Raw genomic sequence first — 27,738 nt, 5'->3', positions numbered from 1 at the left:
CTGAGGCGAGGCGATGAGGTAGATGGCGGTTGAAGAGTATGGTTTCTAGCCCTTGGGGTAGGCAAATTGCTTCTACTACAGGCTTCTGTCGTAGCAGCTGCAGAGAAGTTGCAAGTGCAACAGCATCAGAAAAAATTTAACCAACCATACGAGTTGATAAATATAAATATATAGATGTTTTTGCCACCACCATAGTCCAGTTGGAGTTTCTTAATAAAGGAGAAGCATATGTTATCTTTTGGCTCCCCCAAGTGGTTAATCAAAATATTTACACAGCTGTCCAAGGTGCTGAAATACTCTGTGATGCCTAACGAAGGATGTTGCTCCTAGACATGAACTCTTAAATGGCCTGGATCATGAAGGAGGTATAATTCCAATCATTATAATTGTCAGGCTCCCCCAGCTCTTCCCCACCTTTTCCAGTTTGCCTGATAAGATTTCAGAGGGCTGAGAGCGGGCTGTCGATGCACCTGCTCCATGCGGTCTGACAGACCTCTCGGGAAAAGGGCGAAAGACTCGGCGGAGCATGGGAATTATTTCTGGGCAGCGCTGCTTATTCCTTGCACGGCCGGATGTGCACCCAACAGTCGCGGTTACCAAAGAACGCCAATTATCTCTGTTTTTATCCCCGTGCCTCCGGCGCAATGGAGCTCAACCTCAGGATGCCATCATCGTCAGTGGCCCGCGCCAGGGCACGTTTGTTTTGGTGGACACTGCTTTTTTGAACGAACTGTATAGCATGACACCCAACTACAGGGCATGTGGGAAATCCTATTAACGTGAACTAAAAAAAAGAAAATGTCCACACCTATAATCTGTTGAATTATTTCAAGGCCAAAGCCCTACAGGAAGGCAGTACAATGATTGTATGATGTCATCAATGAGGTCAATTAACATGTCATGAGATATGTAATATGAAGGTAATAAGCAGAGCATGGTGAGGGCGCAACTTATAGTTGGCTCAGTAAACCACAACTGGTGAATTTCAGTGGATTGTAGTTTTATATTATTACAAGGCATCACTATAACGTCACTGTAACCTTTCGCTTCAGTGTATACATCTATATACAACTATGATTCGTGCCCTAAAGTAACCATAACTAATGCCCTCGCCATGCACTGGTGTTAGACTGGCAATCTCTTGGACTTCAACGTGACTCCGGAGTTCATCTTAACAAACGCTGCAGAGCGACGCCGCTGTGCGGGGCAGCTGTGCTTTTAATGGTGCAACACTATCTGTGCCACCGTGCCCTAAGGGCACAGCATCCACAGCTCGACGGGGCAGCAGCACTCAGTGAAACCCCAGTGCCGCAACACAGGGCCGGCCCTAGGCATGTGCAAAGTGTGCACCTGCACAGGGCCGCCAAACCCCAGGGGCCGCCACGACGAGGATCAGATCGGAAGGATCTGATAATCATCGTGGCAGTGGCGGCCCCCTGACACGTTTTTCTAAAAGAACCCTCTCCCCCAGAGAAGGATGAGTTGGCGCCAGGACATTTGCAGAGAGTCCCAACTAGCACTTTCTGTTAAAGCTATGCTAATAAAGGGTGGCATTAAGACTTGCTGGGAACAAGCCCTAAATCATAACGGAAGGAGTTTCTAAACTCTGATTGCAGCTAAGCCATCTACAGTACTCTAAGCACTTTCAGGCTAAAAAATCTGTGTGCGCGAGTCTAGCGCAGCATCATTAATAATGGGTATTTTGAACTGAGTTCTACAGCAGTTGCCGGACATACCAAATAATATAAACAAAACGTGTTAACTCAGTGTATACAATGAAGGGCAAACACGAAAAGTTAATGTTTCTTTTTTTGTAATATTTCAGCTTCTTAATGTCATACTCTTCACTACTTGCTTGCCTTAAGTGAAATCCTTATATCTTTAAGAATGCACGCACAAACAAACAAACAGAAACAAGGATTTCACACATTTCTTTTCAAATATCCCCTGAGTGTTCAGATACCCTTTCTCTCTGATCTGGTTTCTCTCTCGAACCCAAACATACACACAATTAAGTAAACACACGCACACAAGCAGAGAAATACTCACACAAAAGGATCACTTTGGATTATTCCTGAGTTACTGAGCAGCCACGGTGCAATTGTGATTGACAGAGCAGGGCCTGGATGGGGCCCACGCTGTCACACAGCAGGACGGTGAAATTCCAAACACCCGGACCTCCCTTGCATAATGCAAATGAGCCGCTGCTGAATGGTTCAGTAGTGGCTCAGCTAAGGGTCAGAGAAGCGCTTTGGCGGTCACAGTGCCGTACAGATAGGGTCCACTCTTAGGGTGACCAACTGGCATTGGTGCAAATTCAGGACGGTGAGTGTAAAAATTCAGGACAAAGGGTCAAAATTCAGGACACAAATTCAGGACAGGAGGTCAAAATTCAGGACAAAACTTCAGGACAATTGGATAAGTTTTACAGACACATCAGAGGTCGCACAATTGTATATAAGTAAGCCCAGCCATATCTAGACATATTCAGCCATTTGCAAACCTATCCATCATGTATCCTTCCATCTTTCAATTCACTCATCCATCCCTTCATCCATCCTTTCACTCATCCATCCATTATCCATTCATCCGCCCTTTCACCCTATCCATCTGTACACTTAGCCATTCACTCTTCTACCCATCCATCCATTCACTCATCCATCCAGCGATTTACCCTTTCACCTTTCCAGCCATCCTTTCACCTACTCATCAATCCACCCAGTCACTGATCCTTCTACCCATCCACCCTTTCAGTCATCCATCATCCTCGTTTTCTCTCTCAATCGACTGTTTCTCTTAGCAATCCTTCCTTCCATCCATCCATCCACCCATCCTTCCTTCCATCCATCCATCCATCCAGCCCACCCAACCATCTACTCATCCGCTCATGAATCCATCCATTGACCCTATCACTCATTCATCCTTTCTCTCATCCATTTACCCTTTCACTCCTTCACTGGTCTATTCATCATTTTGTCCATCTACCTTCCCTTTCACTCACCCATCCTTACATCCACCCTTTCACTCATCCGTCCATCCATTCGCCCTTGCACTTATCAATTCATCAATCCATCCATCCATCATTTCACTCATCCATCCACCCACTCATCATCCACCTTTTCACTCATCCATCCTTTCACTCATCCATCCACCCTTTTACCCATCCAGCTACCCTTTCACCCATACATCCAGCTATTTCCGTTTTCTCTCTTCCATCCTTCCACTCACTCATCAATCCATCCATCCCCTCCCATTATCCATCTATTCAATCTTTCATTCATCCATTCCCCCTTTCACTAATTCATCCAGCCATCCCTTCACTTACTCACTCGCCCACCTTTTCATATTAATTTTGAGCTGAGCCTTTTTGAGAAGAGGCCCATTAAGAACTTCACCCTCGCTGCAGGAGACATTCCAGGACTGGGACAGAAGCCACCCAGGGCAGAGACAGGATCCACTACAGGAGGGGACAGGAGCCATCACAGGCGGGGGGAGGGGTGGGGGGGCAGGAGCCACCACATGGGGGGACAAGAGCCATCACTGGAGGGGGAACAGGATCCACCAGGGTGGACACAGGGGTGGGTATGCAGTATTCTAGTATCATCTTGGTCTCTTCCAGGGTGGGGGAGGGTTCCTTACTCCCTCCTGGATAAGACAACGAGAAGACAGGCTCTGTTTCCAAAATGTTAGTTTTGCCCCCCTCCCCCCACTCTGATGTACAGTACTGAAAGGAGATACTCCAAGAGAACTGATTTAACTGATTGTCCTTGATACTTTGTTAATCAGTGTGAGTGTGATTGTGCCATTTCTCTATTTTATTACAATATAGACTGCATGTTTGATCGAGGTTTGTTTACAATTTAGTGACAGTAATTAAGCTCTGAAGTGAACCACGTGCTGCCTCGGTGTAATCAGGGCCAGTTCTAGGATATTTGGAACCGTGGGCAAAAAGGGAATGTCTCACACCAATTGAAAATACAGGACGCATTCAGTGCTGTTTGCATCTGAATAGATGCCCCTGCTCCGAAGCTGCCGCCCCTCCCTCTGTCACGTTCAAGCACCTCCTAACAGCTCATCAAGGGCTGAAGGTGTGAGGGTTGCCACCCCGCTGTGCCTCGCAAATGCTGATGGGTATCTGAGCCTTTGTACTGCCTCGGAGTCTGTTACAACCGACCTCAGCAGCATCGCAGTTAAGAAGGGAGGTGGGGGCCAGCTGTGTCGGTTGTGAGACCAGTTAAAATTACGGATAAATGGCGTCCGTTAAACAATCCTTCACGGACAACGGACAGACGACCGAAATTACGGACTGTCCGTGAAATTTACGTACGGTTGGTCACACTATCCACTCTGACAGCCTCGTGCTCAGCAGCACCAGCAGCAGTGAGCTTAGATTTCGTGAGTACCGGTACTCTCCTTAGCAGTGGAGAAGTGCCGGTACCCAGCTCGATAAAAATGGAAAGTGCCGGTACTCAGTACCGGTGAGTACCGGCCCATTTAAAGCACTGGTTAAGATGTAGTCCCTGTGCCTCTCCACTCCGCTATCTGAGTCAGGTCACACCTTCACACGAGAGCTGCAGTTCTGAATCAGGTTCTGGGCCTGTTCTCCTGCTCTAGCGGATCTCTAGACTATGCCACCATTGCCTTTGCCTACGAACGGAACGTTTGTTCTTGTGCTCGAGTGTCTACCATATATTGCTGTATTATACCTCCTCTAATTATACTTTGTTTTCTCTCGAGCAGGCTTCACTTTAAAATAGTTTATTGCAGGGGACACCTAGATCTTTGTTTACCCAACAAATTCCAAATCCGATGCCCCTGTCATGGCCCTGGCACTGCAGCTGTCTGTGCGCCCAGTCCCTCATGTCGTGTGTCACAATGCCCTCCTCCTCCTAAATTGTATCGTTCTGAGATGAATTCCGAAGGGTAGGAGCAGCCGCAGGTACTGGTCAATCATCTAACGACTTTTCTGGACGTATTATTAAAACACCTTCCTGAGCTCAGCCCCGTCCGGACCCCCTCTTCCGGGGCCCCCACCTACGCTCCCTGCACAGGGCCACCATGAGCCTTGAGCCGGCCCTGCGCAACACACCTGACGGGACAGCACCAGCACTACTCTGTGGGACTGCTGCTTTGTATTTAAAGGGGTGGTGACAGCACTTCTCAGCCGTCAGAATAATGGATATACATCCGCTTAGCTATTGTATTGTATTGTGATGTAATTGCATAGTCTCAGCACGTGTCAGCGGGACTACTGCTATACGTTTGAAGGGGGGTGCCAGCACTTCTCAACAGTTATGCTCTACATCCGCTAAGACAGTCTCAGCACTTCTCATCGGGACGGCTGTTGTACACTTACAGTGGTACTTCAGGCACTTCTCACCTGTCATGCTACACCTCGGGTCCAAGTGCTTCTCGTCGGACTCCTGCAGTCTTAATCAGTGGAGAAAAACTCTGGGAAGGAAAAACATAATCTGTCATCCCAGAGCCCCTACAAGTGAATGTTGGGATAAGGTTAATTTGGGGCCACATTTGCTAAGTCGCAGTCAGCCAACAGGGGATACAAGGCACACAGCTCTTGCATCCATGACGTTAAGGTCAACTTCCAAAGAGAGGGGATCAAACATTGTTAGTGAGAAAGAGGGCAGAAAACCCAATTTAGCATTAAAATCACCTGCCAGAAGCAAATTAATGGGTCTTTCGGCCAGTGCCTCCTTTTCAGCAAATGAGTCAATCAGAGAAAATAAACTCTGAAATTTGGAGCTACCCTTACTTGAGAAATTATTGTTAGAAAATTTGCAATGTAAAAGGTTAAACACCAGGACCGCCAATATGGAGTGTAAACCATGCTGCCAACCCACCTTTAGCGCAGCCCGCGGGCGAGGGCAGAGCAAGGAGGCTAAAACACATAGAACCATCAAATACCACCTCGTTCACCTGTTTTCCTGCATAAATACTATACCATAGTCTGTGATGAAAAACTGCCAGACATTGATTTGGACTTTTGAGGCTAAACCAGCCACATTTCAAATAAGAAAATGAATATGTGGGCAAAACTCAACTACATCAGCATCAGACACACCCACCTCTAAACCTGCACAAGACACTGAAGAAAAATCTAGGAGAGGTTCTGCAACCATTGTGCCAGGACTTACAGGCAATGGTAGAGTAGTCACATGCATCGTAAAGGTATTCTCCCAAAAGGCTCCACAATCCTTTGCATCTATGGCACAACCACTCTCCCTACCAGACTGTCAATCATTATCTTCCAAACTTGCAAGGGCCACAAATATGTTTTGGAAAGGAAGTGACACATGCAAAGGGGGCCTGGTTGATATTGGATTAGAGGCTATGGCCTAAAAGTGACAGATTATAGATGCCTGTGAAAGGTACCCAACGGCAAAATATTAGCCAGGCTTGATTTAACCATTCCAGTCCTGCTTAATCCCAGAATTTCATTCACAACCATAGAATTTCTAAAGTCTATAACCATGAAATGTCCAATGTACTATTTATTCGAGCAACCAATGCCCCCCACCCATCAAAGCAGAGAATCTCTTTACAGAAATTTCAGTGGCCATACACATTCATGTTCAACCAATGGATGACTTTGTTCTTAAATACCCTCGTAGATTTCAGGCAACTGGCAGGCTATGTACATTTGCTAGCACAATTACGTAAGGGCTTGATGCTGGAGGAAGGTGGAGCACGGGAAGAGGGTACAGACTGGAGCTTCTGCTTTCAGACTGCTTGGCAAAAAGATCTTGACCACCTTCGCTCTGTGACAAATTGGCCAAAGCTGTTCCAATCGTAGTAGGCGGGGGCCTGATAAAACATAAAACATATTTTCTCCATGTAATTATCAATTTCAACATACCTGCAGGGGTACAATCAGAGCTTTTACAGTGCTGATCCTTCTGGGGTTGCTGAAGCAAAGAATATGGCCCCTCCACGTTCTTAATCCTGAACACTATTTCAGGATTTACAATTGCATAACCTAGAGGCAACAACGAGACAAAAAATATGGATACATATTAAACCAATTCGGATGAAAGAAGCCAATGCTCAACGAGCTCGAGTTTACCACACTAGGAAAACATTTATTTTATTAAGAGATTAAAATGTTACTGCGGTTGTATTTCGTTGCATAAATAAAAAAAACATTTGTTTATCTTATATATTTCTGACTGCAGACCAGGCAATGCGACGATCTGATATTCGGAGTGGGATTAAGGAAGTCACATCTCATTGGGCGGGTCTTAGAGTCAGAAAGACTCCTCTTGGCTGCAAAAGATCTTCTACCGTAATCATGTTATTAGTCCACGTGTTTAAGGATGTATCAGTCTGGCAGGAGTTGGATGTAGTGTTTTAAGCTACAGGGGTTAAGTGTGTAACACAAGAAAATGGTACCAAAAAAACTGAGTTTCAGAGTATCATTCTCTAGGAATGTTTCATCAAAAGTTTTACCATTCGTTGGTAAAAAAAGCATTTAGTAGTTCTTACTCGAGAACCCTCATGGATGTGAGGGACAGTAGTGTCAGCGACTTGCAAACTACATTTTCACCATATTGGTAGTGCTTGCATGTACTAATGTTGTCACCGCTAAACTGTAAGCCCTCTATGAACAGGGCCAACAACAAACTATGCGGTGAAGGCAGAGTGAAGGCTATAAAATAACACAGGTGAGGTGAGTTACAGGAAAAGATGACTGGGGCATTAAAGGGTGGGGCGGCCATTTTGGGAAAAACAGTATCACAGAATATAAAGAAAGCGTAGTGTTGCAAACTTTGCAGTGTCTTCATTTCAAACAGGACAATCACAGATAGCATAAAAAGGTGCGTCGAGAGTATGCCTTTAGCCCTCTCCTGAAGGATTATAATTATATGCATGCACATGCAGAGCTCAGCGATAAGTGAGAACATTCTCGCTGCAAAATATTTAGAAAAATTGTATTGTGCTGCGATATTCAACAGGCCATTTACAGCAAAAAACGTCTTATCTGAACAGCCAGATACTTTTGAGTGATCTTGCAGGTGATTCTCTTCTGTTTGTACACTCTGAGGTGCCTCATTGAGATTTGTTCCCCATCACGAGTCTCCGATTGTAGGCAAGTGAATGGAGTCCAGAAGAAAGCTCAGCAAACTTAAAGCTTATTGATCTGCTACAGACAAGCACTTTAGTTCTAGTGACTAGAAAAGGCAATAGACGGGGCCAAACGTGTTATTGTTATATTTGTTTACCCAATAATTTGGGGAAGAGTTACTCTAAAGAAATTTTCACTAAGCATGTTGGGTTAAGGAAAGAATCACTGTACTCAACAGACAGTCAACAATTAGGGATGCCTTCCATACTATGGATAAACGTATACACTTGAAATCTTTTTGCAGGAGGCAGAGGCCTTTACCACCACTAAGATAACAAAACACTAAGCCATACCCGATGTTATGAGAGTAGAGCCTGCCCAGATACACGAGGTATGCTGGGAGAGGACCGGAGGATGTAGCATGTCACAGTGATTCTAGTAGGCGAGGGTCCTTTCAAGCAAATAGGGATGACGCTCTGCTTGATATTTTCGAGAGGCTAAAACATAATTGTCAGTGAGTTTTCTCTCCTTTGGGGACAGGCTTTGTAAATGATGCAGCTGGTTTTGAAGATGGTGCGGGCCAGCAAGGCAACCCAATGTAATTCCATCAGGACAATGGTGGTGTTATTGTATTTCTTCAGGCAACGAATGAAGCATGCTGAGATGTGTAGGATGCCCTTAAGGGGTGCCAGTGTAGGGTCTGGGAAGCCATGGCACAGTCGCAAACACTGTATGATTCGATGGCTTTCTTCAGGACCAAAACGTTTATTAAGAGGCCTATGCCGACTTAATTTGTAGTCGCTATGCGTATGAAATTAAGCACTACTTGTGTAGTTAATCAGCTTGGAGAGAGGCATTTAAGCACTAGGAGGCGGAGAGAACCCATACAAAACTTTTTACTCCCTTTTTTTTTTGGTGATTGGTTACCAAAAAAAGTATACAGCTGTAGGATGTATACAAAGTAGTTAACAAAGATCTCACCAAAAAATACCCGTGAGTGTAGGCACAATAGGCCACTAAATACGGTGGGACAGAAGCAGAGTATATTTAAGTCAAGAGATTATTTTCTAGAATCTTGACATTTTGATGATAACAATGGCTGAAAACCTGGGTTTGACATTTACAGAGGAGGATGTGAACTCAATCCTTTCGGCCCTCCCCTACTGAGTGACATTAACATTGGACAGACAATAGCACAGACAAAAGACTAACACTCACAGAAGTATAATGCAACAGATCAAAATCATTTTACAAAGGGCTAGTATAAAATAATGTTTAATATCAAATGCCGCCTCAAAGGACTTTTGGTCACCAATGCTCCACACATTTTCTTCTAAGATTCAATATTCAGAAAAGACTGGTCACAAATATTGTGGCACTGCACCAGGGAATGGCTTATCCTGGTGATCAGAAGAGCATTCACAACCAAGATGCAGAGCTTAGAGAACACATACACGTCCATGGTGGGTGAACTGCCTTGACAAAGTAAGTTAAGCAGAAGAGGGGAACCTGACAAACAATACCAAGGTGGAAAGAACTGCATATACACCGATTCTCTCATGTTTTTTAAATTACTCACTCAGAGTGCAATAATAGGGTTCGCCAACCTCTAATACTCTATGGGGCCGTAAGACATGAATAAATATGGACCTCAAAATATGGTTGCAATTATAACACAATACAATACTTCACAATGCATTAAGGGTTCAGAATGCAGGTATCTCTGCTATTCCTTGTTGACTTTATACTGGTCTTTGACCTGTACAGCGCTTTGTTACCTCGGCTGAGTTGCGCTTCAGAAATACTGTAAACATACTAGCCAGCTCATACTTATACAATGTGTTAATTGTGGCTAATCTTTGTTTTTTGAGGGATTTCTCACAATATTTGTGTGCACTGTAAAAATCTTCATGACGAGACGCTGGCTCAGCGAAAAAAAGACCCTTCTTGCTAGAAAGAGCCATTTGCCTAAAGACTCATGGTGGTCTAGGGGAGGTTCCTGAACTGCTGCACTTCCATCCAGCACTCTCAGGGCACGGAAGTGGGACCACAGGAACTCCTGCAAATAATCTCATACACAGTGCCTGTGAAGAGCAACTACTATGTGTCTTCCAGCGAAATTAGCTGTTTGCTAAAGCCTTTCATAATGTGCCAGCACTTCCATTAACGATATTCACAGGGCCCTTGCTACATTTCCAGGGGAAGCCAATGAGAGTCATCTAGTGTGCCAGGAACTAGATAATAGGCAGATACTTTTAGGAATACCAACCAATCTCTGGTGCAGAGGCTTGGTTCATCACAGATTTATACCGTTCTATGCGTACAATCGCTATAACGGCTACTTTAAATTGAAACGACCACTACTAAATGGTGAAGTTGGAAAGTTTAGAAAAAGAGCCATGAAGTGCCTTACCCAATGAGATCAGAGCACCGTGAATCTCCTCCATCACGTTCCTGTAGAGCTGCTTCTCCCATTCCCCCAAAAGACTCCACTCATTCTCGGAGAAACAGACGGCAACATCCTTGAATGTAACTGGCACCTGAGGAGGTAGGATTTTGTCAGAGTCAAAGCGTTCATACAACACATGCAATAGAGATCCAGTTAGATGCAGTAAGTAGTTAAGCACAGAGGTAAGAATCTATTGCCCATCAATTTCAGGTCAAAGACGAGTGACGACCTTTCGGGGGTCTGGCATTTGTCCAGCTGAAATCATTAGTGTTCTTCCGACGTTTCACATTGGCATAACTGTTCGTTACAATCCAAACACTGGGTGACTAAAAATGAGCTCGCAATCAAAAGCAGCCTTATGAACGGAGGGTTGGAGCTAGGATTCAAAGAGGCAAGGGTGAAAAAGTGTCTAGCCAGGGATAAAGGTGACTAGGAACTGTTGGTCAAGCAAAGTCATTCAGAGCGTGAAACACCGTGCAAACAATCCATGAAAATACATGGATGGAAGAACACATGGAAACTTTCTGCGTGTTTATATACACAAACCTGGTGTTTTTCAAAGCTGTGACTGAGTACGCCAGAATTCAAATTCACTTTAACGAAGTGTACTAATACATTATCCTTAAAAAAAATAGGCATGAATCAACCATGTAGTACATTTTCAAAGATGTTTTTATAAAACATCATTTTTTATTTTTAGGCAAAGGCATACACCATTCATCACACTTGTCATTATTTCTGATCATAAATATACCACAAGTGTAAAAAAAGTGTTACTTTCTCCAAATTCGCTCCCCACTCAATATTCCTTACTTTTCTCACTCAGATCCTTACTCAATTGTCTCCACTGATTTCTTCAGCAGCTCCTCCCTCATCAGCGCATCTACATGCGCTCAATCTTCTTAAACATTTGCTTGTCCAACTACTTACAAACTCACTTTCTCTTCCTCACCCCTCAGTCACCAGGTCTCACCCCGACTTATCTACTCAAACCCTAATTCACCAAACACCACTCCGTCATTTATTCATTTCCTCTCTCTCACACATTTTCATGAACCCTCTTCCACTTCCTTAGCATACATTACCACCCTTAATCAATGCACTCCCTTAGAGACCTACTCACTCACCAAACCACTTTTTCCTCATATAATAAGAAGATAAATAGATGTAAAGTGGCTAAAAGTTTCTTCTCTCAGAACAAGGACTCAAACTAAGGCGACTATACGCTGGTACATCATTTCTGAAGCTCACTAGACAAAAAAAAATCAATTTAAGTCAATTTAGACTCAAACGTTGTAAAATAAGGACACTTCAGATGTAAAACTGGCGCTCTACAGTCATTTGCCGTTTAAACCCTAAAAAACTGTACTTGAATTTGCTTTTAGTTTAACGACCTGCACTTTATTTCATCTGTTTTAATCCAGCATCTTACTGTTACTCTGACTTTGTAATTGACACTGCACCTTTATCAAACTCTCTGCTCTGATTGGGCCAAAGGAGAACCAATCCGAAACATGCCATATGGAGCCTGTTAGACCTCCCATGACACTTAATGACGGAAGCAGCGTGGACACACAACGGGCGCTTCGGCATGCCAATGGCAAGCCCATCTGCACCTGGACAGCGCCAGGGGCCAGGCATCCTGTCCCTCACAACTCCCACAGGTTAGTAGTTTTTTGCCCTTCTAAACCTCGCACACTCAGGAATCCCCCCCATGTCTTTATGGGGAGTATGGTTTGGCCCCAAAGGAATGGTCTTTCAGTTGCAGGTCCTGCAGTTTTAGAGTCTGTTCAAATGGGCTTACCACTAGGTCGCTCTCCCGGATCCCCACCACGATTCACCGAGTACAAGTTCTCCAGAATGAACTGTCATTTCCTAGTCAGGCACCATGCACCTTACATTGTGCTTCTTAGAGTAACTTGGTTGGGTAAGGCCAAAGGAGCAAAACCTGCCTTAGCATTCCCCACCGGCTACCTTTAGAATTTTAAATGCACCAGTGGGAGAGGATGTGGCATTGCTGTGTTCTACAAAGATATGCTTTTATGTAGCCTGACCTAATTCACCATCGCAGATTGCGAAAGTGCCCTCTTTAAAATGTTATTTTGTGGGGCTTCTAGTGTATCGTCCCCCAGGGTGTTCCAAAGTCTTCGGAGAGGCACTGACCAATTTTATTGCACCAGTGGTCTTTAAACTGGCCAACTTTAACATCCTTGATGATCTCAATCTTCCTCTGGATGCCACTCATGACAGGGATATTACTAACTTTATAGACAACCTTGCTGCTGTGCAGTTAACCCAATCAGTCACTGGCACCACACACTCTGCTTTCCACCTCTTAGACACGTTCTTTTCAAATCTCAACTCCTTACAGGCCATGAGCCCTCACCCCATGACCGGGACAAACCGTTTCATGATTTCCTTGTCCATCAGCTTGCCACATTAGGTGTATATACATTGGTCCCCGACTTGACCCTCAAATGCCCTTGGCACCAGCTCGACCTCCAAAAATTGGGGCACTTTAGTCAGGCTGGCCTCCAGTTCAGAGGCAGCAAACAACACTCTACAATCCTTAGCCTTAGATGGCTTCATCCCTGTCAGGCAGGTCTCCATTAAGAAGGTGCATGCTGCCCCTTGGGTCAACGAGACCCTGACCTTGGCCAAAGAGAACTGTAAGGCCTTTGAACGCTCCTGAAGAGAACCATAAATCAGTCAATAAAAAATACTATATAGATCAGCCATCAAAATGTATCATAAACTGATCATGAAATCTAGGGCAGAACATTTTGCGAATAAAATCAGTAATAGCAACAACCCTGCTAGAGAAATATTAAATGTATTGAATAGTCTCACGAAATCCGTTCCATCAGCAGTCCCTATTGAAGCCTCCAGCATACACTGCGATAAACTGGCAGACTATTTCACTGGCAAGATGGAGGATAAACTCGCACATTTCCTCAGATGTTCCCCAGGCAAGGTCAGATGGTACAGTACTGCCAGTAGACAGCAATCCTATGGCTCTGCTGAACCCCCCCCCCCCTCCTTTGTCTGTTTCAACCCCATTGTAGCCAATTTAAACTCGGCTCACGCGAAGATCCACTTAAACCTGATCTGTTCATCAAGCTACAGGACTTTCTCCTCCCTCCTTATTTAGAAATGGTTTATCTCTCTCTGTCATCTGCTTCTGTGCCTGGCCCATGGAAGCATGCTAAAGTCATCCTCCTTCTGTAGAAAATGTCTCTGGACGCCTCAAAGCCTGAAACCTACCGTCCCATCTCCCTTCTTCCTTTTCTTGCCAAGGTAACAGAGAGACACGTCAATTGTATCTTGGCATCGTTCCTGGAGGATAATCATATCTTGCACAAATCCCAAAAACGGTTTCAGGCCTGCAAACAGTACGAAATCCGCACTCCTCACGGCTACCAAGTAACTTCACAGTGCCCTGGGTGAAGGCAGATCCTCGCCCCTGATACCGTGTAGAATGCAGCACTCAAGTCACACAGTATCTCATAAACCTTTCCTCGAGCGCTTACAAGGCATTGGCATAGGTGGGTCCACACTGCCCTGGTTCGCCTCTTTCCTATCTCTCCTCCTCTTTGCTCCCAACTTCATGCTTTACACTACTACATCCCCCAGGGTTCTTCATTGAACCCTACCTTGTGCAATATATATATTCACCTTTGGCACAGGTCGTTAAATATTCAAGGCTTGCTCTGGTATCGTATACTGACATTATCCATCTCATTCTTTTACTCTCTGAAAATCCAACACGAGACATGGACAACTTCCAAAAGGGAATGCTTGAAGTGGCAGAGGGGACGACCAATAAAAGTCTACGCCTGAATGCAAATGAAACAGAAATACTTCTATTAGGCAAACATGCCCACTTCTGAAGCAACCACTGGTGGCCTACCTCCCTTTGGCCTCCCCCCAAGCCCAAGTCCTCCATCAAAAACACAGAAGTCTGGATGGATAATACCGTAGCCTTTGAGGCACAAGCCATATTGGTAGCTGGCATTTGTTTGGGGCTCTTGCGAAGCCTTAAACCCATCCTGGGCCTTTACGACCCACACACCAGCCAAATCATTATTCAGACAGTAATTCTGTCCCGACTAGAATATTGTAACATTCTGTACCTAGAAGTCAACAAATCTGTCAATAGAAGACTCCAGCTAGCCTAAAGTACTGCTATTTTACTACCCCAAAATCCTGCTCCGCCTTCAGTTCTCTTCTCAAGCTGCATTGGCTCCCTGTGGAAGAGCGCATTCACCTGATGACCCTGTGTATCGCCCATAAGAACCTTCAGTCCCATTAGGGTCCCCTCCTGCTCCACCTAAAAAAACAACATACCTGCCCTCGCATTCCATGCTCTCAGCCAACTTGAACCTGGCAATTGGTTCCACAGTCAGGAGAGTAAGGAGAGGTGCCCGCTCCTACCATGCCCAGGACCCATTTCTCTGGAACTCAGTTCCTCTCTTCATCAGGAAAACCCGGAACCACCGGCTTTTCAGGAAATTCCTCATGACATGGATTTTCTCCACTAAGACCTCCCCCTCCTCCCTTTTGGGTGCAGACAGTGGCAGCTCTTTACTCCTATGGGTCCTGCGCTGCGAAGCCCCATTGTGCGGCTGCTATGCACTTTATAAGCTGTATAGCATAAGTTAAAGGACCAGAGCAAACCTTACCTGGCTCTTACCTTAAGAAACTAACAGGTAACAGCATTTCAACATCAAGGACAGCCAGAAGTCTAACTATTGATATTCCTTTGAACAGTTTATGCTGTTGCTACAGTCCTCATTTTAGTACGTTTGCTCCCAAACACCGTTAAATTGGTTTACATTAGATTGACAGTAATTAAGTCCATTTCATTGTACATATCCACTGGTATCAAACTCTGATGGCCCTTGAGAGTCTGATGCTCTGCAAACGTTATACTTTTAAGCAGCACATCAGGACACAACTAATACAAATTCTTGATGGATGTCTACAATATAATAAAACGGGGCCAAAACTTAAATGGGATGTTTTGGATGATAGTACCTACCACCAAACGGCGTCCTACCTCACGCATCAGTATGGCTGGATCAAAAAGATTAATAGTCCATTGTTAATTTCTGATCAATCCAATAAGTGCACTAACAATCATGACTAACACAATTAAACTCAGAGCCAGGATCCAAAACGCATCATCTCAGGTGTAGATGCCACAACGAAATCATATTTTTATTGGGGGTATTAACTGTGACTCTTCAGCACACCTGTCAATTTTGTTCGCAGGGTTTGGAACTATACTTTAAAAAAAATATTGGGACCATGGTCACTTAGGAAAGATCTCAAGCTGCACGTCATAAGAAATGCTCATACTTTAGAAAACAAACTCAATACTGAACAAGATCAACAAAACATATGTGAAATATCCATGAATTCACCATTTCACAATTAGCTGCACCCACACCCTAAGATATTCACGAAAAGCAACCTCCACCCATGGTACATTTGTATCCAGAGATCCTGCTTCGAAAGGAGCAGAATCAGCTGAAGCACCTGCTGGCCAAGCTGTTAATTTATTGATTTTGTAACAGCTTCTTAGATGTCAACGTAAGCAACCAGTGTCACATTATTTGAAGGTAATAGAACAATGATCAACTTTTACTTTATAAGTGTACCACGATCCCTATGTAATAAAAGCACCAATAACCAAAAATGTAGGCATATCATCGACACTCAGCAATACAAAGCAATCCTTCCGGCATTTACCTTGGCTGGCAAGGAATATACTATCGCTGTTCAGGTACAGAAACATAATCAGTTCTTGTATAAATTTAGAGTTACATTAAATCGAAAAAATATCAAGATTCTGCATTTACGTTTGGGAGAAACAACTCTGATACATCACTCTCAGACTGCACCGCCATCTATGTACCCCCAACTACAATGACATCTTTTCATTCCCCATGTTCCTCCGGTAGTGACACCAAACAGTGCTCTGCCAGGACATAAGGTGGTTTATCATCAGTAGAATTATGTTCCATACCAGGACTGTAAAGTTACTATCATTCTGATTTGTTGGTTCATAATAGCTAAACTTTCAGCTACCACCCACCTAAACGACTGGGTACCACTTTAATGAGAACGAGGTAACTGCTACCAAGAGAAGGATAGAAGGGAAGCAATGAAGGACTTTTAAAGAATATAATATTTATTTAATGCTTTTCATGTAATCAAAGGGTAACCATTAAACAAGCCACAGTGTCTTTCCCCTCATATGCCATAAATGAAAAATGTCAACTCCACCTATGAGGCGTACATGAGGCATAAACATATATATACAGACATACCCTCCTTAGCAATGACTCATATGAATCGGTACTGGCACACTTTCCTACCAGGAGAGACAAAAGCATTATCCTATGGACGTCCAGTGCCCCCAACATGCCATGACTACACATTCTCATCTGGGAACAGTTCCCAAGCTCTAATCAGTGACCCTGGCCCACTGACCTCCACAAATGTATTCACTATCTCTTCCTATATTCCAGAACATCCACCACCTTTTCATCCCGTCTGGATAATTTAATACGCATTTCCTCAGCCCACTCTAGCATGTCCCTGACCAACATCTTCGAGCTTGGGGCCCTTCTGCCAGTCCAACCTATCGCCAGTCGTCTCCATGTCAACACTAGTTGCAGAAACTTGTACTGCATTTTCTTTTTCTTGGGTTTTACAATAATATCAAACCAACATTGTTTTGAAACAAGTTCTACAGATATCCATGTGACTGCAACCTGTCTACCAGTCAACTTTGTCCAGAAGGTATCGGTAACGACACAGGACTCTAAATGGTGTAGGAAGGAGGCCTCGTCCATACCACACTTTGGCCATGTGGTTGACCTACCAGGACATATCGTGCACAGACTGACAGGCCTTCGGTGCAAAAAGTTAAGATTAATTTATATAAGTTGTGCATTGCATGAAACCTCTTTTACCAGGGCACAAGACACTAGGATCCCAGTGAAGGAAGGGTCATTGGGAAAACTAGTCAATCTCCCTGGCTGTTCCAGTCAGCTTGGCGCATTATAGGAACTGGCCTGGGCCAACCCCAAAACTCCTGTGCATCTTGGAAGGAGTGAAAGACTTCCTCCAGGTATAATTCGCTCAGTGTGTTACAACCCCCTTGCATCCAGAGTGCCATGTTTGTGTATATAGATTTAAATGGATACAGAGTTTATAGATCTAGTCAGCTCACAAAGGGTGGATGCTTTAGGATTGTTTAGTGATCCTCTTCCAGATTTTACTAGTCTGACGTACATTATAAGGGTACTGCATGGGCAAATGGCTCCCCTGTATAAATGGTTCAATGAGAGAAAGACTCCTACGAGTCCCCACAAGCAAACACTTGAACACAAAAGCTAGAATTCTACCAGGAAGCCATCACTCCCTAGCATTTTGCCCGTAGGCATCACATGCAAGGTGTCTCTCAACACCACAATGGCGATTTCTGCTTAGAGATTCTCTTGGAAAAGACCAGGGACCCACTAATGATCAATGTTACCTGAACAACAAGTAAGTGCCATTCCCGATATCAGCCCAGCGCTTCTGTAGGTGTTCTGCAAGGAGGCACCCAGTGTCCTGTTGATTGCGGTTTGTGTCGAGCCTACTGTGCCAACAAGGTAGTATTTACCAGCCCACATCCTCTTTAAAACAACTGTCATCATTTACAAAGGCATCATGATCAGCACTTCCTCTTATCTTGCAGATTAACACACCATATCAGATAGTTCTCATAACTCGCGCAGCCAGGGCACCATCAAACTGCACATAAAGAAACAGACCTTTTTGATCTATGCATTAAGGATCTGGAAAAATACCCCCATATCCATCAGGACCGCCCCAAAGTTGCTGCAATTTAGGAAAGAGTTGAAAATGCACCTTTTTACAGAGGGCACTGTGTCACAATGCATTAACAGTCCATCCGATCATTCAGCTTTGAACCTGCTCCAGCTCTCTGCTGCCGTTTGGATAGATATGCGCTTTAGAAACACAAAATGCCATACCTTTTGCCCACATTCCAATCGTACTTCCATACAAAATGGCGGCATATCAGGTTCCAAAACACTATGCACTGCTTCATTTCGGTCACTCTCTTGGCCATAATTAACCATTTTTGCATTCTAAGCATTCTTGCACACGTGGGAGAAGAGGCCAACGTTACTGCACCAAACTTTTATTACAGGACAAGACATGGAGCATGCCATGTGTCAGACACGATCACACTTGTAAGAATTCTTCTGAGTATTCATTCGTTTAGGGATGCAATCCATTCTTCTTACTTATTGACCCTTTGTTAACAGTATCTATGCCAGAAAATCCCTTCACCTTTTTCCCTTTATCCTCGGTATTTAATTCCTTACCATATGTTGACGCATTTTCAATCAATCTGGCTATTAAAAATGGGCTTGTCCAAATAGTGTTTTTTTACACTTTTCTTGGAGCTTAAGATTTTTTATTTTGTTCAATAATTGATCTATTGTTTAATATTTGGGACTTATGTAATGCCATTAATGTTCTTAGAACTGAAATAGTGTTTTTCATACTTTCATCAGGTTTTCCGCTTACCCATTACGTTAACTTTGGCTTTGTGTTTCTCTTCCAGAGCTTGCATTGTACTCCGATTAATCGTCATCGTACTCATTCAACACCTGTATCTACTCATTCAACACCTGTATTGGTACTAAAATCTGCTTTATCACTTTCCTACACTCAACACTTTTCTCACCCATATTTTTTACACACAAAAAACTTACCACCCATGACTTTCAAATATGTTGCAAATGTATCTTTCCAATTCCCCTCAGCACATGACTGACCCACCAAACTCCAAACTCTCCTTCCGATTCCTGTTGAAAACCACAGATTCTATTTTACCACCTGCTCTATATGGTGCTGTTTCGGGATAAACGGATACAAAAACAAGAGTTTGATGTCCTTAGTTGACTGGTAGCATGACTTTTGTAGATCTATTCAATGGTAAAAAAATATAATAAACTAAAAGAATCGCGGTTGTCTCTCTTGGTGCATACGTTATGTTTTGAAGCTACTGTTACAGTGCACAACACACTCCTCCACAGTTTTCATAAACCGACCCTCCAATAGTAAACAAACAGTCTTTTTCACCCTGGTAGCATGTTTTTAGGTCGAGCCTGACCCAGCCCGCATGCCCTGCTCTGGTGATCTGCTGTAGTAGAGTATGGTTAAGAAGCCCAGTCCCTATTTTTCAGTGGCTTGTGCCTTTGTCCTTCCTAAATGCTGGCTTCTGATTCCTTAATAGGCTTGTTAGTCCCGCCTAGTACAGCCATGTCTTAATTTGCAACCTCCCATGTTTACTGGACCCTTTACTTAGGTTGTTACACGGTACGTGTTATTTAGTCTTGTAAGCACTATTTTCTTTATTGAGTTTGTCCTACTTCAAGCACGACGACGGGCTTGGTTTACTTCCAGTGTGCTTTTACTTTCCAATAGCTCCTTCCTAGTGCACGTTTCACTGTTTTGCCCTAAGTACTTGTGAGCAAAGGTTATTTTAAAAAGAACTTTATTGAAAATTAAGTGGTTAAGTGCTTATAAAGAATGTTGCTTTATATAGTACATCCAGTGGGTGCCGATTTTATTGAAATCATGATATTGTTGACCGTGGATCGGGAAGGAGTGTCTGAAAGAGGCTTTCCATGTGCATTACTTAATAAGATGCATTTGTCTTGTTTAAGCAGGGCCCCAACAATGGCAGCCAGCCCAATAACGCTACATATGCCCTAATATATTTTTTTAAAGCAGCGCAAATCTGCCTCTCTCTTAGGTTTCCTTTTAAGACTCAATCTTATTTTCATCACTACACACATTTCTGGGGCTTCTCCTTTTTTTCATGTGCGACTTGCTCACCCATAACACATGAACTGTGTGTGTGTGGGTGCGTGTGGCTCTGTGTGTGTGTGGGTGCGTGTGGCTGTGTGTGTGTGTGTGTGTGGGTGCGTGTGGCTCTGTGTGTGTGTGGGTGCATGTGGCTCTGTGTGTGTGTGTGTGGGTGCGTGTGGCTCTGTGTGTGGCTGTGTGTGGGTGCAAATGCAATAGGTCTCGCATTTGCGAGAGATTAAGCTATTGGCATTGTAAATAACAATGCCATTTATTTATATGTTTTAAAAACAAAAATAATGTTATGAGCAATGCCAATAGCTCTAACTTTAACAAAGACGAGACCATTGCATTGTAAATGCTTGTTTCGCGCTACTGTGCTCTCTATTTCCACTGCCGCGCAAATGCAAGGCTTCCAGTGCGCATGGCTTTGCATCTACCCTTTTATGACCACCCGGTCTTTCCCTTCCTGCGTTAGGAGCAGAGACTCAGCTACAGCCGCTGTCATGGTGAGAACAGGCCCAGCGGCACAATCTGCTTTCATCCCGTCTACTGCCACTTTTGTGTTTCTTTCCAGCATGGCAAGTAGTGGAGCACAAACCTCGCTGTGAGAGTTATTTCGAGGCTCACTTCTCATGACCCCTTTCTCCTACCAGGGGACTGGAGTCCGGGCTTGATGTGAATCGCCTGGTAATATTTGCCCCTTCCCATGACCGCAGTGTTGGGCTTTAAGGCATTGTCACACTTTGCAGTCCTATCAATCGCCATCAACTAGACTCTCCATGTATTATTTTTTTAAGGATTAACTTTGATTTTGTAAATCTATTTAGTTGAGGAATATGGTACTAGCAAACACGTTTGTGTAAGAAGGCTCCATTTAATTAATGTACCAAGTTGTCATTATATTTTTTAGATGCACAAGTTAACGAAAGCTTCCCGTTCAGGAATGGTTTCACGTTAAGATCTATGCCGTTCCACTCTTGGAAAGTTTATAAATCTTTTGATATGTTTGTGTGAGTACAGTCACCTTTCACTCGTTAGTTTCTGTCAACACATTACTGAGCTGCTTGTGTTTCTTGTAATAACCACTATAGTATTGCCATGCCCTACTGCATTCAATCTTTGATTTTTCTAGTCTCAGCACTATGGCCTAGATTCACAATCACTGCCTCTGATGACCACTTGTTCCTGTCGCTGCTATGGCATCACCATCCTCGGCTTGCAGTCACCAACACAATCTGAATGTGCTGTGAGGAATGTTGTGAATGCATGATGATTGATGATGCAAGGGAATGCTTGGGTGCTAGTGAGGTTGAGTGTGTCAGTTGGAATATGGGCTGAGCAGAAGGGAGGCTGCAAGATGAAATAATGTATTTACATGAGGGAACATGCAAAGTGAAAATCAATCAATCAAGATATTTATGAAGCGCACTACATACCCGCAAGGGTTTCAAGGCGCTGAGGCGGGGGTGGGGGAGGAGGGGTTGCTGCTACTGGTCGAAGAGCCAGGTGTTGAGGAGTCTTCTGAAGGTGAGTAGGTCTTGGGTCTGTCCTAGGTTGGTGGGGAGGCTGTTCCAGGTCTTGGCGGAGAGGTAGGAGAAGGATCTGCCGCCGGATGTCTTTCGTTGGATGCGGGGGGACGACGGCGAGGGCGAGGCTTGCGGAGCGGAGCTGTCGGGTGGGGGTGTAGAAGCTGAGTCTGTTATTCAGGTAGGCAGGTCCAGTGTTGTGGAGTGCTTTGTGTGCGTGGGTGAGGAGCTTGAATGTGATCCTTTTGTCCACGGGGAGCCAGTGAAGGTCTCTCAGGTGGGGGCAGATGTGGCTGCGGCGGGGTATGTTGAGGATCAGTCGGGCGGAGATGTTTTGGAAGCGTCATAGGTGTTTGGCCGGGATACCTGTGTAGAGTGTGTTGCCGTAGTCTAGCCTGCTGCTGACGAGGGCCTGTGTCACTGTTTTTCTTGTAGATCCTGCGGAGGGTGTTGTAGCAGGAGGAGGAGATTGCGTTGACCTGTTTTGACATGGAGAGGGAGAAGTCGAGGATGAAGCCCAGATTGAGTGCGTGGTCGGTCAGTGTTGGCGGGGTTCCCAGTGAAGTTGGCCACCATGAGTCGTCCCAGGCGGAGGGGGTGGAGGACCTCCGTCTTGTCCGAGTTCAATTTCAGACAGCTGCTTCTCATCCATTCGGCGACGGCTTTCATTCCTTCGTGAAGGTTGGTTTTGGCGGTGCGCAGGTCCTTGAATAGGGAAAGGATGAGCTGGGTGTCGTCGGCGTAGGAGATGATGTTGAGGTCGTGTTGGCGGGCCACTTGTGCGAAGGAGGCCATGTAGATCTTGAATAGCGTTGGGCTGAGGGATGAGCCATGGGGTACGCTGCAGATGATGTTGGTGGCTTCAGATCGGAAGGGAGGGAGGCGGACTCTCTGGGTTCTGCCGGAGAGGAAGGATGTGGTCCATTTGAGGGCCTTTTCTTGTATTCAATCAATCAATCATATCATTTGTAAAGCACACTACTAACCCGTGAGGGTCCCAAGGCGCTGGGGTGGGGAATGCTGCTACTGCTCAAAAAGCAAGGTCTTGAAGAGTTTTCTGAAGGTCAGCAGGTCTTGGGTCTGCCGTAGGTGGATGAGGAGGGTGTTCCAGGTCTTGGCGGCGAGGTGGGAGAACGATCTGCCACCTGAGGTCGCTCTTCGGAAGCGGGGGACTGTAGCGAGGGCGAGGTCGGTGGAGCGGAGCTGGCGGGTGGGGGTGTAGAAGCGGAGTCGTCTGTAGAGGTAGGTTGGTCCGGTGTTGTGGAGTGCCTTGTGTGCATGGTTGTGGAGCTTGAAGGTTATCCTCTTGTAGACCGGGAGCCAGAGCAGGTCTCTCAGGTGGGATGTGATGTGGCTGCGGCGAGGGATGTCGAGGATCAGGTGTGCAGAGGCGTTCTGGATGCGTTGGAGCCGTCTCAGGAGTTTGGCCAAGGCTCCTGCATAGAGGGCGTTTCCATAGTCCAACCTGTTGCTGACAAGGGCCTGGGTGACTGTTCTTCTCGTTTCAGTGGAGATCCACTTGTAGATCCTACGGAGCATGCGGAGGGTGTTGAAGCAGGAGGAGGAGATGGCGTTGACCTGTTTAGTCATGGAGATAGTGGAGTCAAGGATGACCCCTAGATTGCGTGCGTGCTCGGTGGGTGTTGGAGCGGTTCCCAGTGCGGTCGGCCACCAGGAGTCGTCCCAGGCCGAAGGGTTGGATCCGAGGATGAGGACCTCCGTCTTGTCCGAGTTCAGCTTCAGTCGGCTGTTTCTCATCCATTCATCAACGGCCTTCATTCCTTCGTGAAGGTTGGTTTTGGCGGTGTGGGGGTCCTTGGTGAGGGAGAGTATCAGCTGGGTGTCATCGGCGTAGGAGAGGATGTTGAGGTTGTGCCGACGGGTGACTTGGGCGAGCGGTGCAATGTAGATGGTAAACAGAGTTGGGATGAGCCCTGGGGTACGCTGCAGATGATCTCGGTGGCTTTGGAGCGGAAGGTGGACGCTCTGTGTTCTTCCAGAGAGAAAGGAGGTGGTCCAGTCCAGGGCCTTCTCTTGGATCCCAGCGTTGTGGAGGCGTGTTCGTAGTGTGTAGTGACAGACCGTGTCAAAGGTGGCTGACAGGTGCAGGAGGATGAGGGCCGCCGTTTCTCCGTTGTCCAACAGGGACTTGATGCGATGAGGGCAGTCTCGGTGCTGTGGTTGCTGCGGAACACGTACTGGGAAGGGTCCAGGATGTTGTTCTCCTCGAGTTAGTGGGTCAGTTGTTTAGTGTAGAGTGTGTAGTGTGTAATGTGCTTTGTGTTGCTCTCAGTCCACAAACCTTTCGAGCTGGGTTGGCTTGAGCGCCAAGATGCTCCATGGAGTGGTAGTAGCGCTATATAAATGAGTTTTTACATTACGTTTTTACATTACAGTTGTTCGTTGACGGTCTTCTTAATGACCTTTGTCGGGAACGGGAGCAGGGAGATGGGCCGGACGTTCTTGAGGTCCTTGGGGTCCGCCTTGGGGTTCTCGAGTAAGGCATTGATCTTGGCGTGCTTCCAGCTCTCCGGGAAGGTTGCTGTCTCGAAGGAGGTGTTGATGACCTTCCGGAGATGGGGTGCGATGGATGTGCTGGCTTTGTTGAAGATGTGGTGTGGGAATGGATCTGACGGAGATCCAGAGAGGATGGTGTTCATGATCTTGATGGTGTCATACTCGTTGATGTTGGTCCAGTAGAGCAGGCGGTTGGTGCGGATGGTGGTCATGGCGTTGAAACTGTTGTGGATGTCTGTGTTCTTGCGATGGAAGAAGGTGGCCAGCGAGTCACAAAGGTCTTGCGAGGGCGTATTCCGGCTTCGAGGAGGCGTGTTCTTAGAGTGCGATGGCAGACCGCGTCGAAGGCGGCTGATAGGTCCAGGAGGATGAGGGCTGATGTTTTCGCCGTTGTCCAGTTGGCGTCTGATGTCGTCTGTGGCGGCGAGGAGGGCGGTCTCGGTGGTGTGGTTTCATCTGAAACCAGACTGGGAGGGATCCAGGATGTCATTGTCTTAGAGGTGGCCGGTCAGTTGTGTGTTGACGATTTACTCGATGACCTTCGCCAGGAACGGGAGAAAGGAGATGGGTCGGAAATTCTTGAGGTCCTGTGGGTCTGCCTCGGGCTTCTTGAGGAGGGTGTTGATTTCGGCGTGCTTCCAGCTTTCCGGGAATGCCGCTGTTTCGAAGGGGATGTTGAGGACCTTCTGTAGTTGGGGGGCGATGGCTGCATCAGCTTTGTTGTACACGTGGTGAGGGCACGGGTCTGACGGTGATCCTGAGTGGATGGAGTTCATGATCTTGCGTGTCTCAGTGTCGTTGACGTTGGCCAAGGAGGTCAGGCGGTTGGCGCGGGGGTGATTGCAGAGGTGGGGTGTGGCGTGGTTGGGTGGTCGTGGTGTTGAAGCTGTCGTGGAGATCGGTGATCTTCCGGTAGAAGAAGGTGGCCAGTAAGTTGCAGAGTTCTTGAGATGGTGGGATGTCGTTGACTCTGGGGTTGGAGAGTTCTTTCACGATGCTGAAGAGCTATTTGCTGTCGTGTGCGTTGTTATCCAGGCGGTCTTTGAAGGAGGATCTCTTGGCTGGTCTGATGAGTTGGTGGTGTCTGCAGGTGGGGTCCTTGTGGGCCGCGAGGCTGTCAGGTGTGCGTTCATTGAGCCATATCTTCTTACGTTTCCAGCAGTTGCGCTTGGAGGTCTGGAGTTCTTCAGTGAACCAGGTGGCTTTCTTGGTGGCTTGGTTGTTGGTGGTCTTCCTGAGTGGTGCGAGGGAGTTGGTGTAGTCGTTGATCCACTGTCGGAGGTTGTGGGCGGCGGTGTCTGGGTCTGTGGGGTCGGTTTGCGGGTTCTGGGCAAGGGTGCTGGTCAGCTGATCTTCCGTGACTTTGCTCCAGCAGCGGCGGGGTGGCTGTAGGGAGGGTGCGGTGGTGCTTGATCTGTTTCTGTAAGGTGAAATGGATGCAGTGGTTGTCGGTCCAGTGGAGTTCGGTGGTGTGGTTGAAGGTGACGTGGGCGCTTGTGGAGAAGATGGGGTCAAGCGTGTGGCCAGCTGTGTGGGTGGGTGGGTGCAGTGACGAGTTGTCTGAGGCAGAGGTTGTCGATCAGAGTGGTGGAGTTGGCGTCGTTGTTGTTCTCGAGGTGAAAGTTTAGGTCCCTGAGGAGGATGTAGTCCGTGGAGGCGAGTGCGTGGGTATGGGTGCTGACAAGGTAGGCGATCGAGTCGCTGAAAGGTGCCCGTGGTCCAGGGGGTCTGCAGACGAGTGTTCCTCTGAGGGTGGTGTTGGGGGTCGGTGTGTATTCGGAAGTGCAGGTGTTCAGCTGTCTTGAGGGTGTCGTCCGTGTGGGTGTAGACATGGAGGGTGGACTTGTGGGCAATTGCTATCCCTCCTCCAGTTCCGTTGGTGCGATCCCTGCGGGTGATCTTGTAGCCCTCCGGGATGGCTATGGAGATGTTGGGCGCTGAGGAGTCGTTCCACCAGGTTTCGGTCAGGAAGGCTACGTCCGGGGCGTCATCGTCGAGCAAGTCCCTGAGCTCGATAGCGTGCGGAGCGGTTGTTGAGGAGTATGCAGTGGAGGTGGTTGGTTCTGGTCTTTGGGGGTTTGGTGGTTCTGTCGCAGGTGAAGCTGCAGGTGTGGCAGGAGAAGGGTCCGTGGGTATTCCTCGTGAGGACTGGAAGCATGCTGTGGTTCGGCCAGGATTGTGGGTGTTGAGGTCGCTGGCAGTGTAGCGGCGTCTGGGAGTGCGGGGGTCCTGAGGACCAAAGGGGGTGGCGCTGGGCGCGGTCCAGGCGCGGATGGGTGCAGACGGGCTTGCCTATGGCGCGCTAGCGGCGAGCCCCCTGCGCCATGAAAATACACTCTATGTAACATCTTCCCCTTTACAGAACACATACAAATAATGCAAATGCAAGATGGAAACAAAACGGCCCTACAATACCATTTAAAACAGAAAGGGACAATAAATAAATATGTACGCACCTCACAACTCACACTCATCTCATGCTGCCATATACTGGGAAAAATCATACCGTTCCTATTACCACCACAAACCACACCAGCTGGCCAGACTAGCATGATAGGTGGCATAACACCGAAAACCAACAATTAAGTGGTACGGAACACCAACCACCAGTAACAAACACTCACACACCCAAATAACTCGCAAACTGAAATACACAAAGAGCTCTCAATCCTCACACATCCAAACGAAGAGCTCTAAACCTCACACAGAAGTAATGGGTGATTTTCACCCAAACAAAATCATCACTAAAGTAAGGGTATCTAGTGTAACAGCAAGCAAGGGGTAATTATCACCCCACAAAATCATCCCACAAGCAAAGGCATATAGTGTAAAAGCAAGCAATGGGGGACTTCCACCCCACACATTCATCCTTGAACAAGGGCATCTAGCATAACAGCATGAAAATAGGTAACAAAAAAAAGCAATATAACATGAAAGCAATGTCAGTGATGGTTCCCCCGCAAAGGAAACTTGTGCACTGGTAGGAATTCACACTACAATGGAAATCAATCTATCACAATAAAACCTCAGTAACGATTCCCACTCAACAGGAAACTTGTGCACAGGTAAGAATGTACTCTTACACAGGAAATCAATATAATATGATAGCAGCGCATCTTAAACAACTAAGCTCAAGCACCTATACGGAGGGTTTTACTACCACTAACCTGGTCAACATTGGCATCCTAAAACAACCATTCAATCACAGACTGAAATTAAGAGTAATAAGGTATTGCACAAGCAGCTAATCGATACTTGAATAC

The 27,738-nt window shown here is 46.1% G+C and overlaps 1 protein-coding gene across 4 annotated transcripts in view; it reads right to left on the bottom strand.

Moving 5' to 3' along the window:
* LOC147701906 (uncharacterized) overlaps positions 1-27,738 on the bottom strand; it is a 213,347-nt gene that overhangs the window by 170,474 nt on the left and 15,135 nt on the right. For all 4 annotated transcript variants that reach the window (XM_086930539.1, XM_086930540.1, XM_086930538.1 and 1 more), the window contains exons 2-3: positions 10,494-10,620; positions 6,875-6,994 (exon numbers count right to left, since the gene is read on the bottom strand). In XM_086930539.1, coding sequence (XP_086786665.1) covers positions 6,875-6,994; positions 10,494-10,620 — 247 coding nt within the window. The remainder of the gene's footprint in view (positions 1-6,874; positions 6,995-10,493; positions 10,621-27,738) is intronic.

Source organism: Lissotriton vulgaris, chromosome 7 (assembly GCF_964263255.1).
Source record: "Lissotriton vulgaris chromosome 7, aLisVul1.2, whole genome shotgun sequence".
Taxonomy (NCBI): Eukaryota; Metazoa; Chordata; class Amphibia; order Caudata; family Salamandridae; genus Lissotriton; species Lissotriton vulgaris.
The sequence above is the reverse complement of the archived record's forward strand: the minus strand, read 5'-3'. Positions and strand labels throughout refer to the sequence as shown.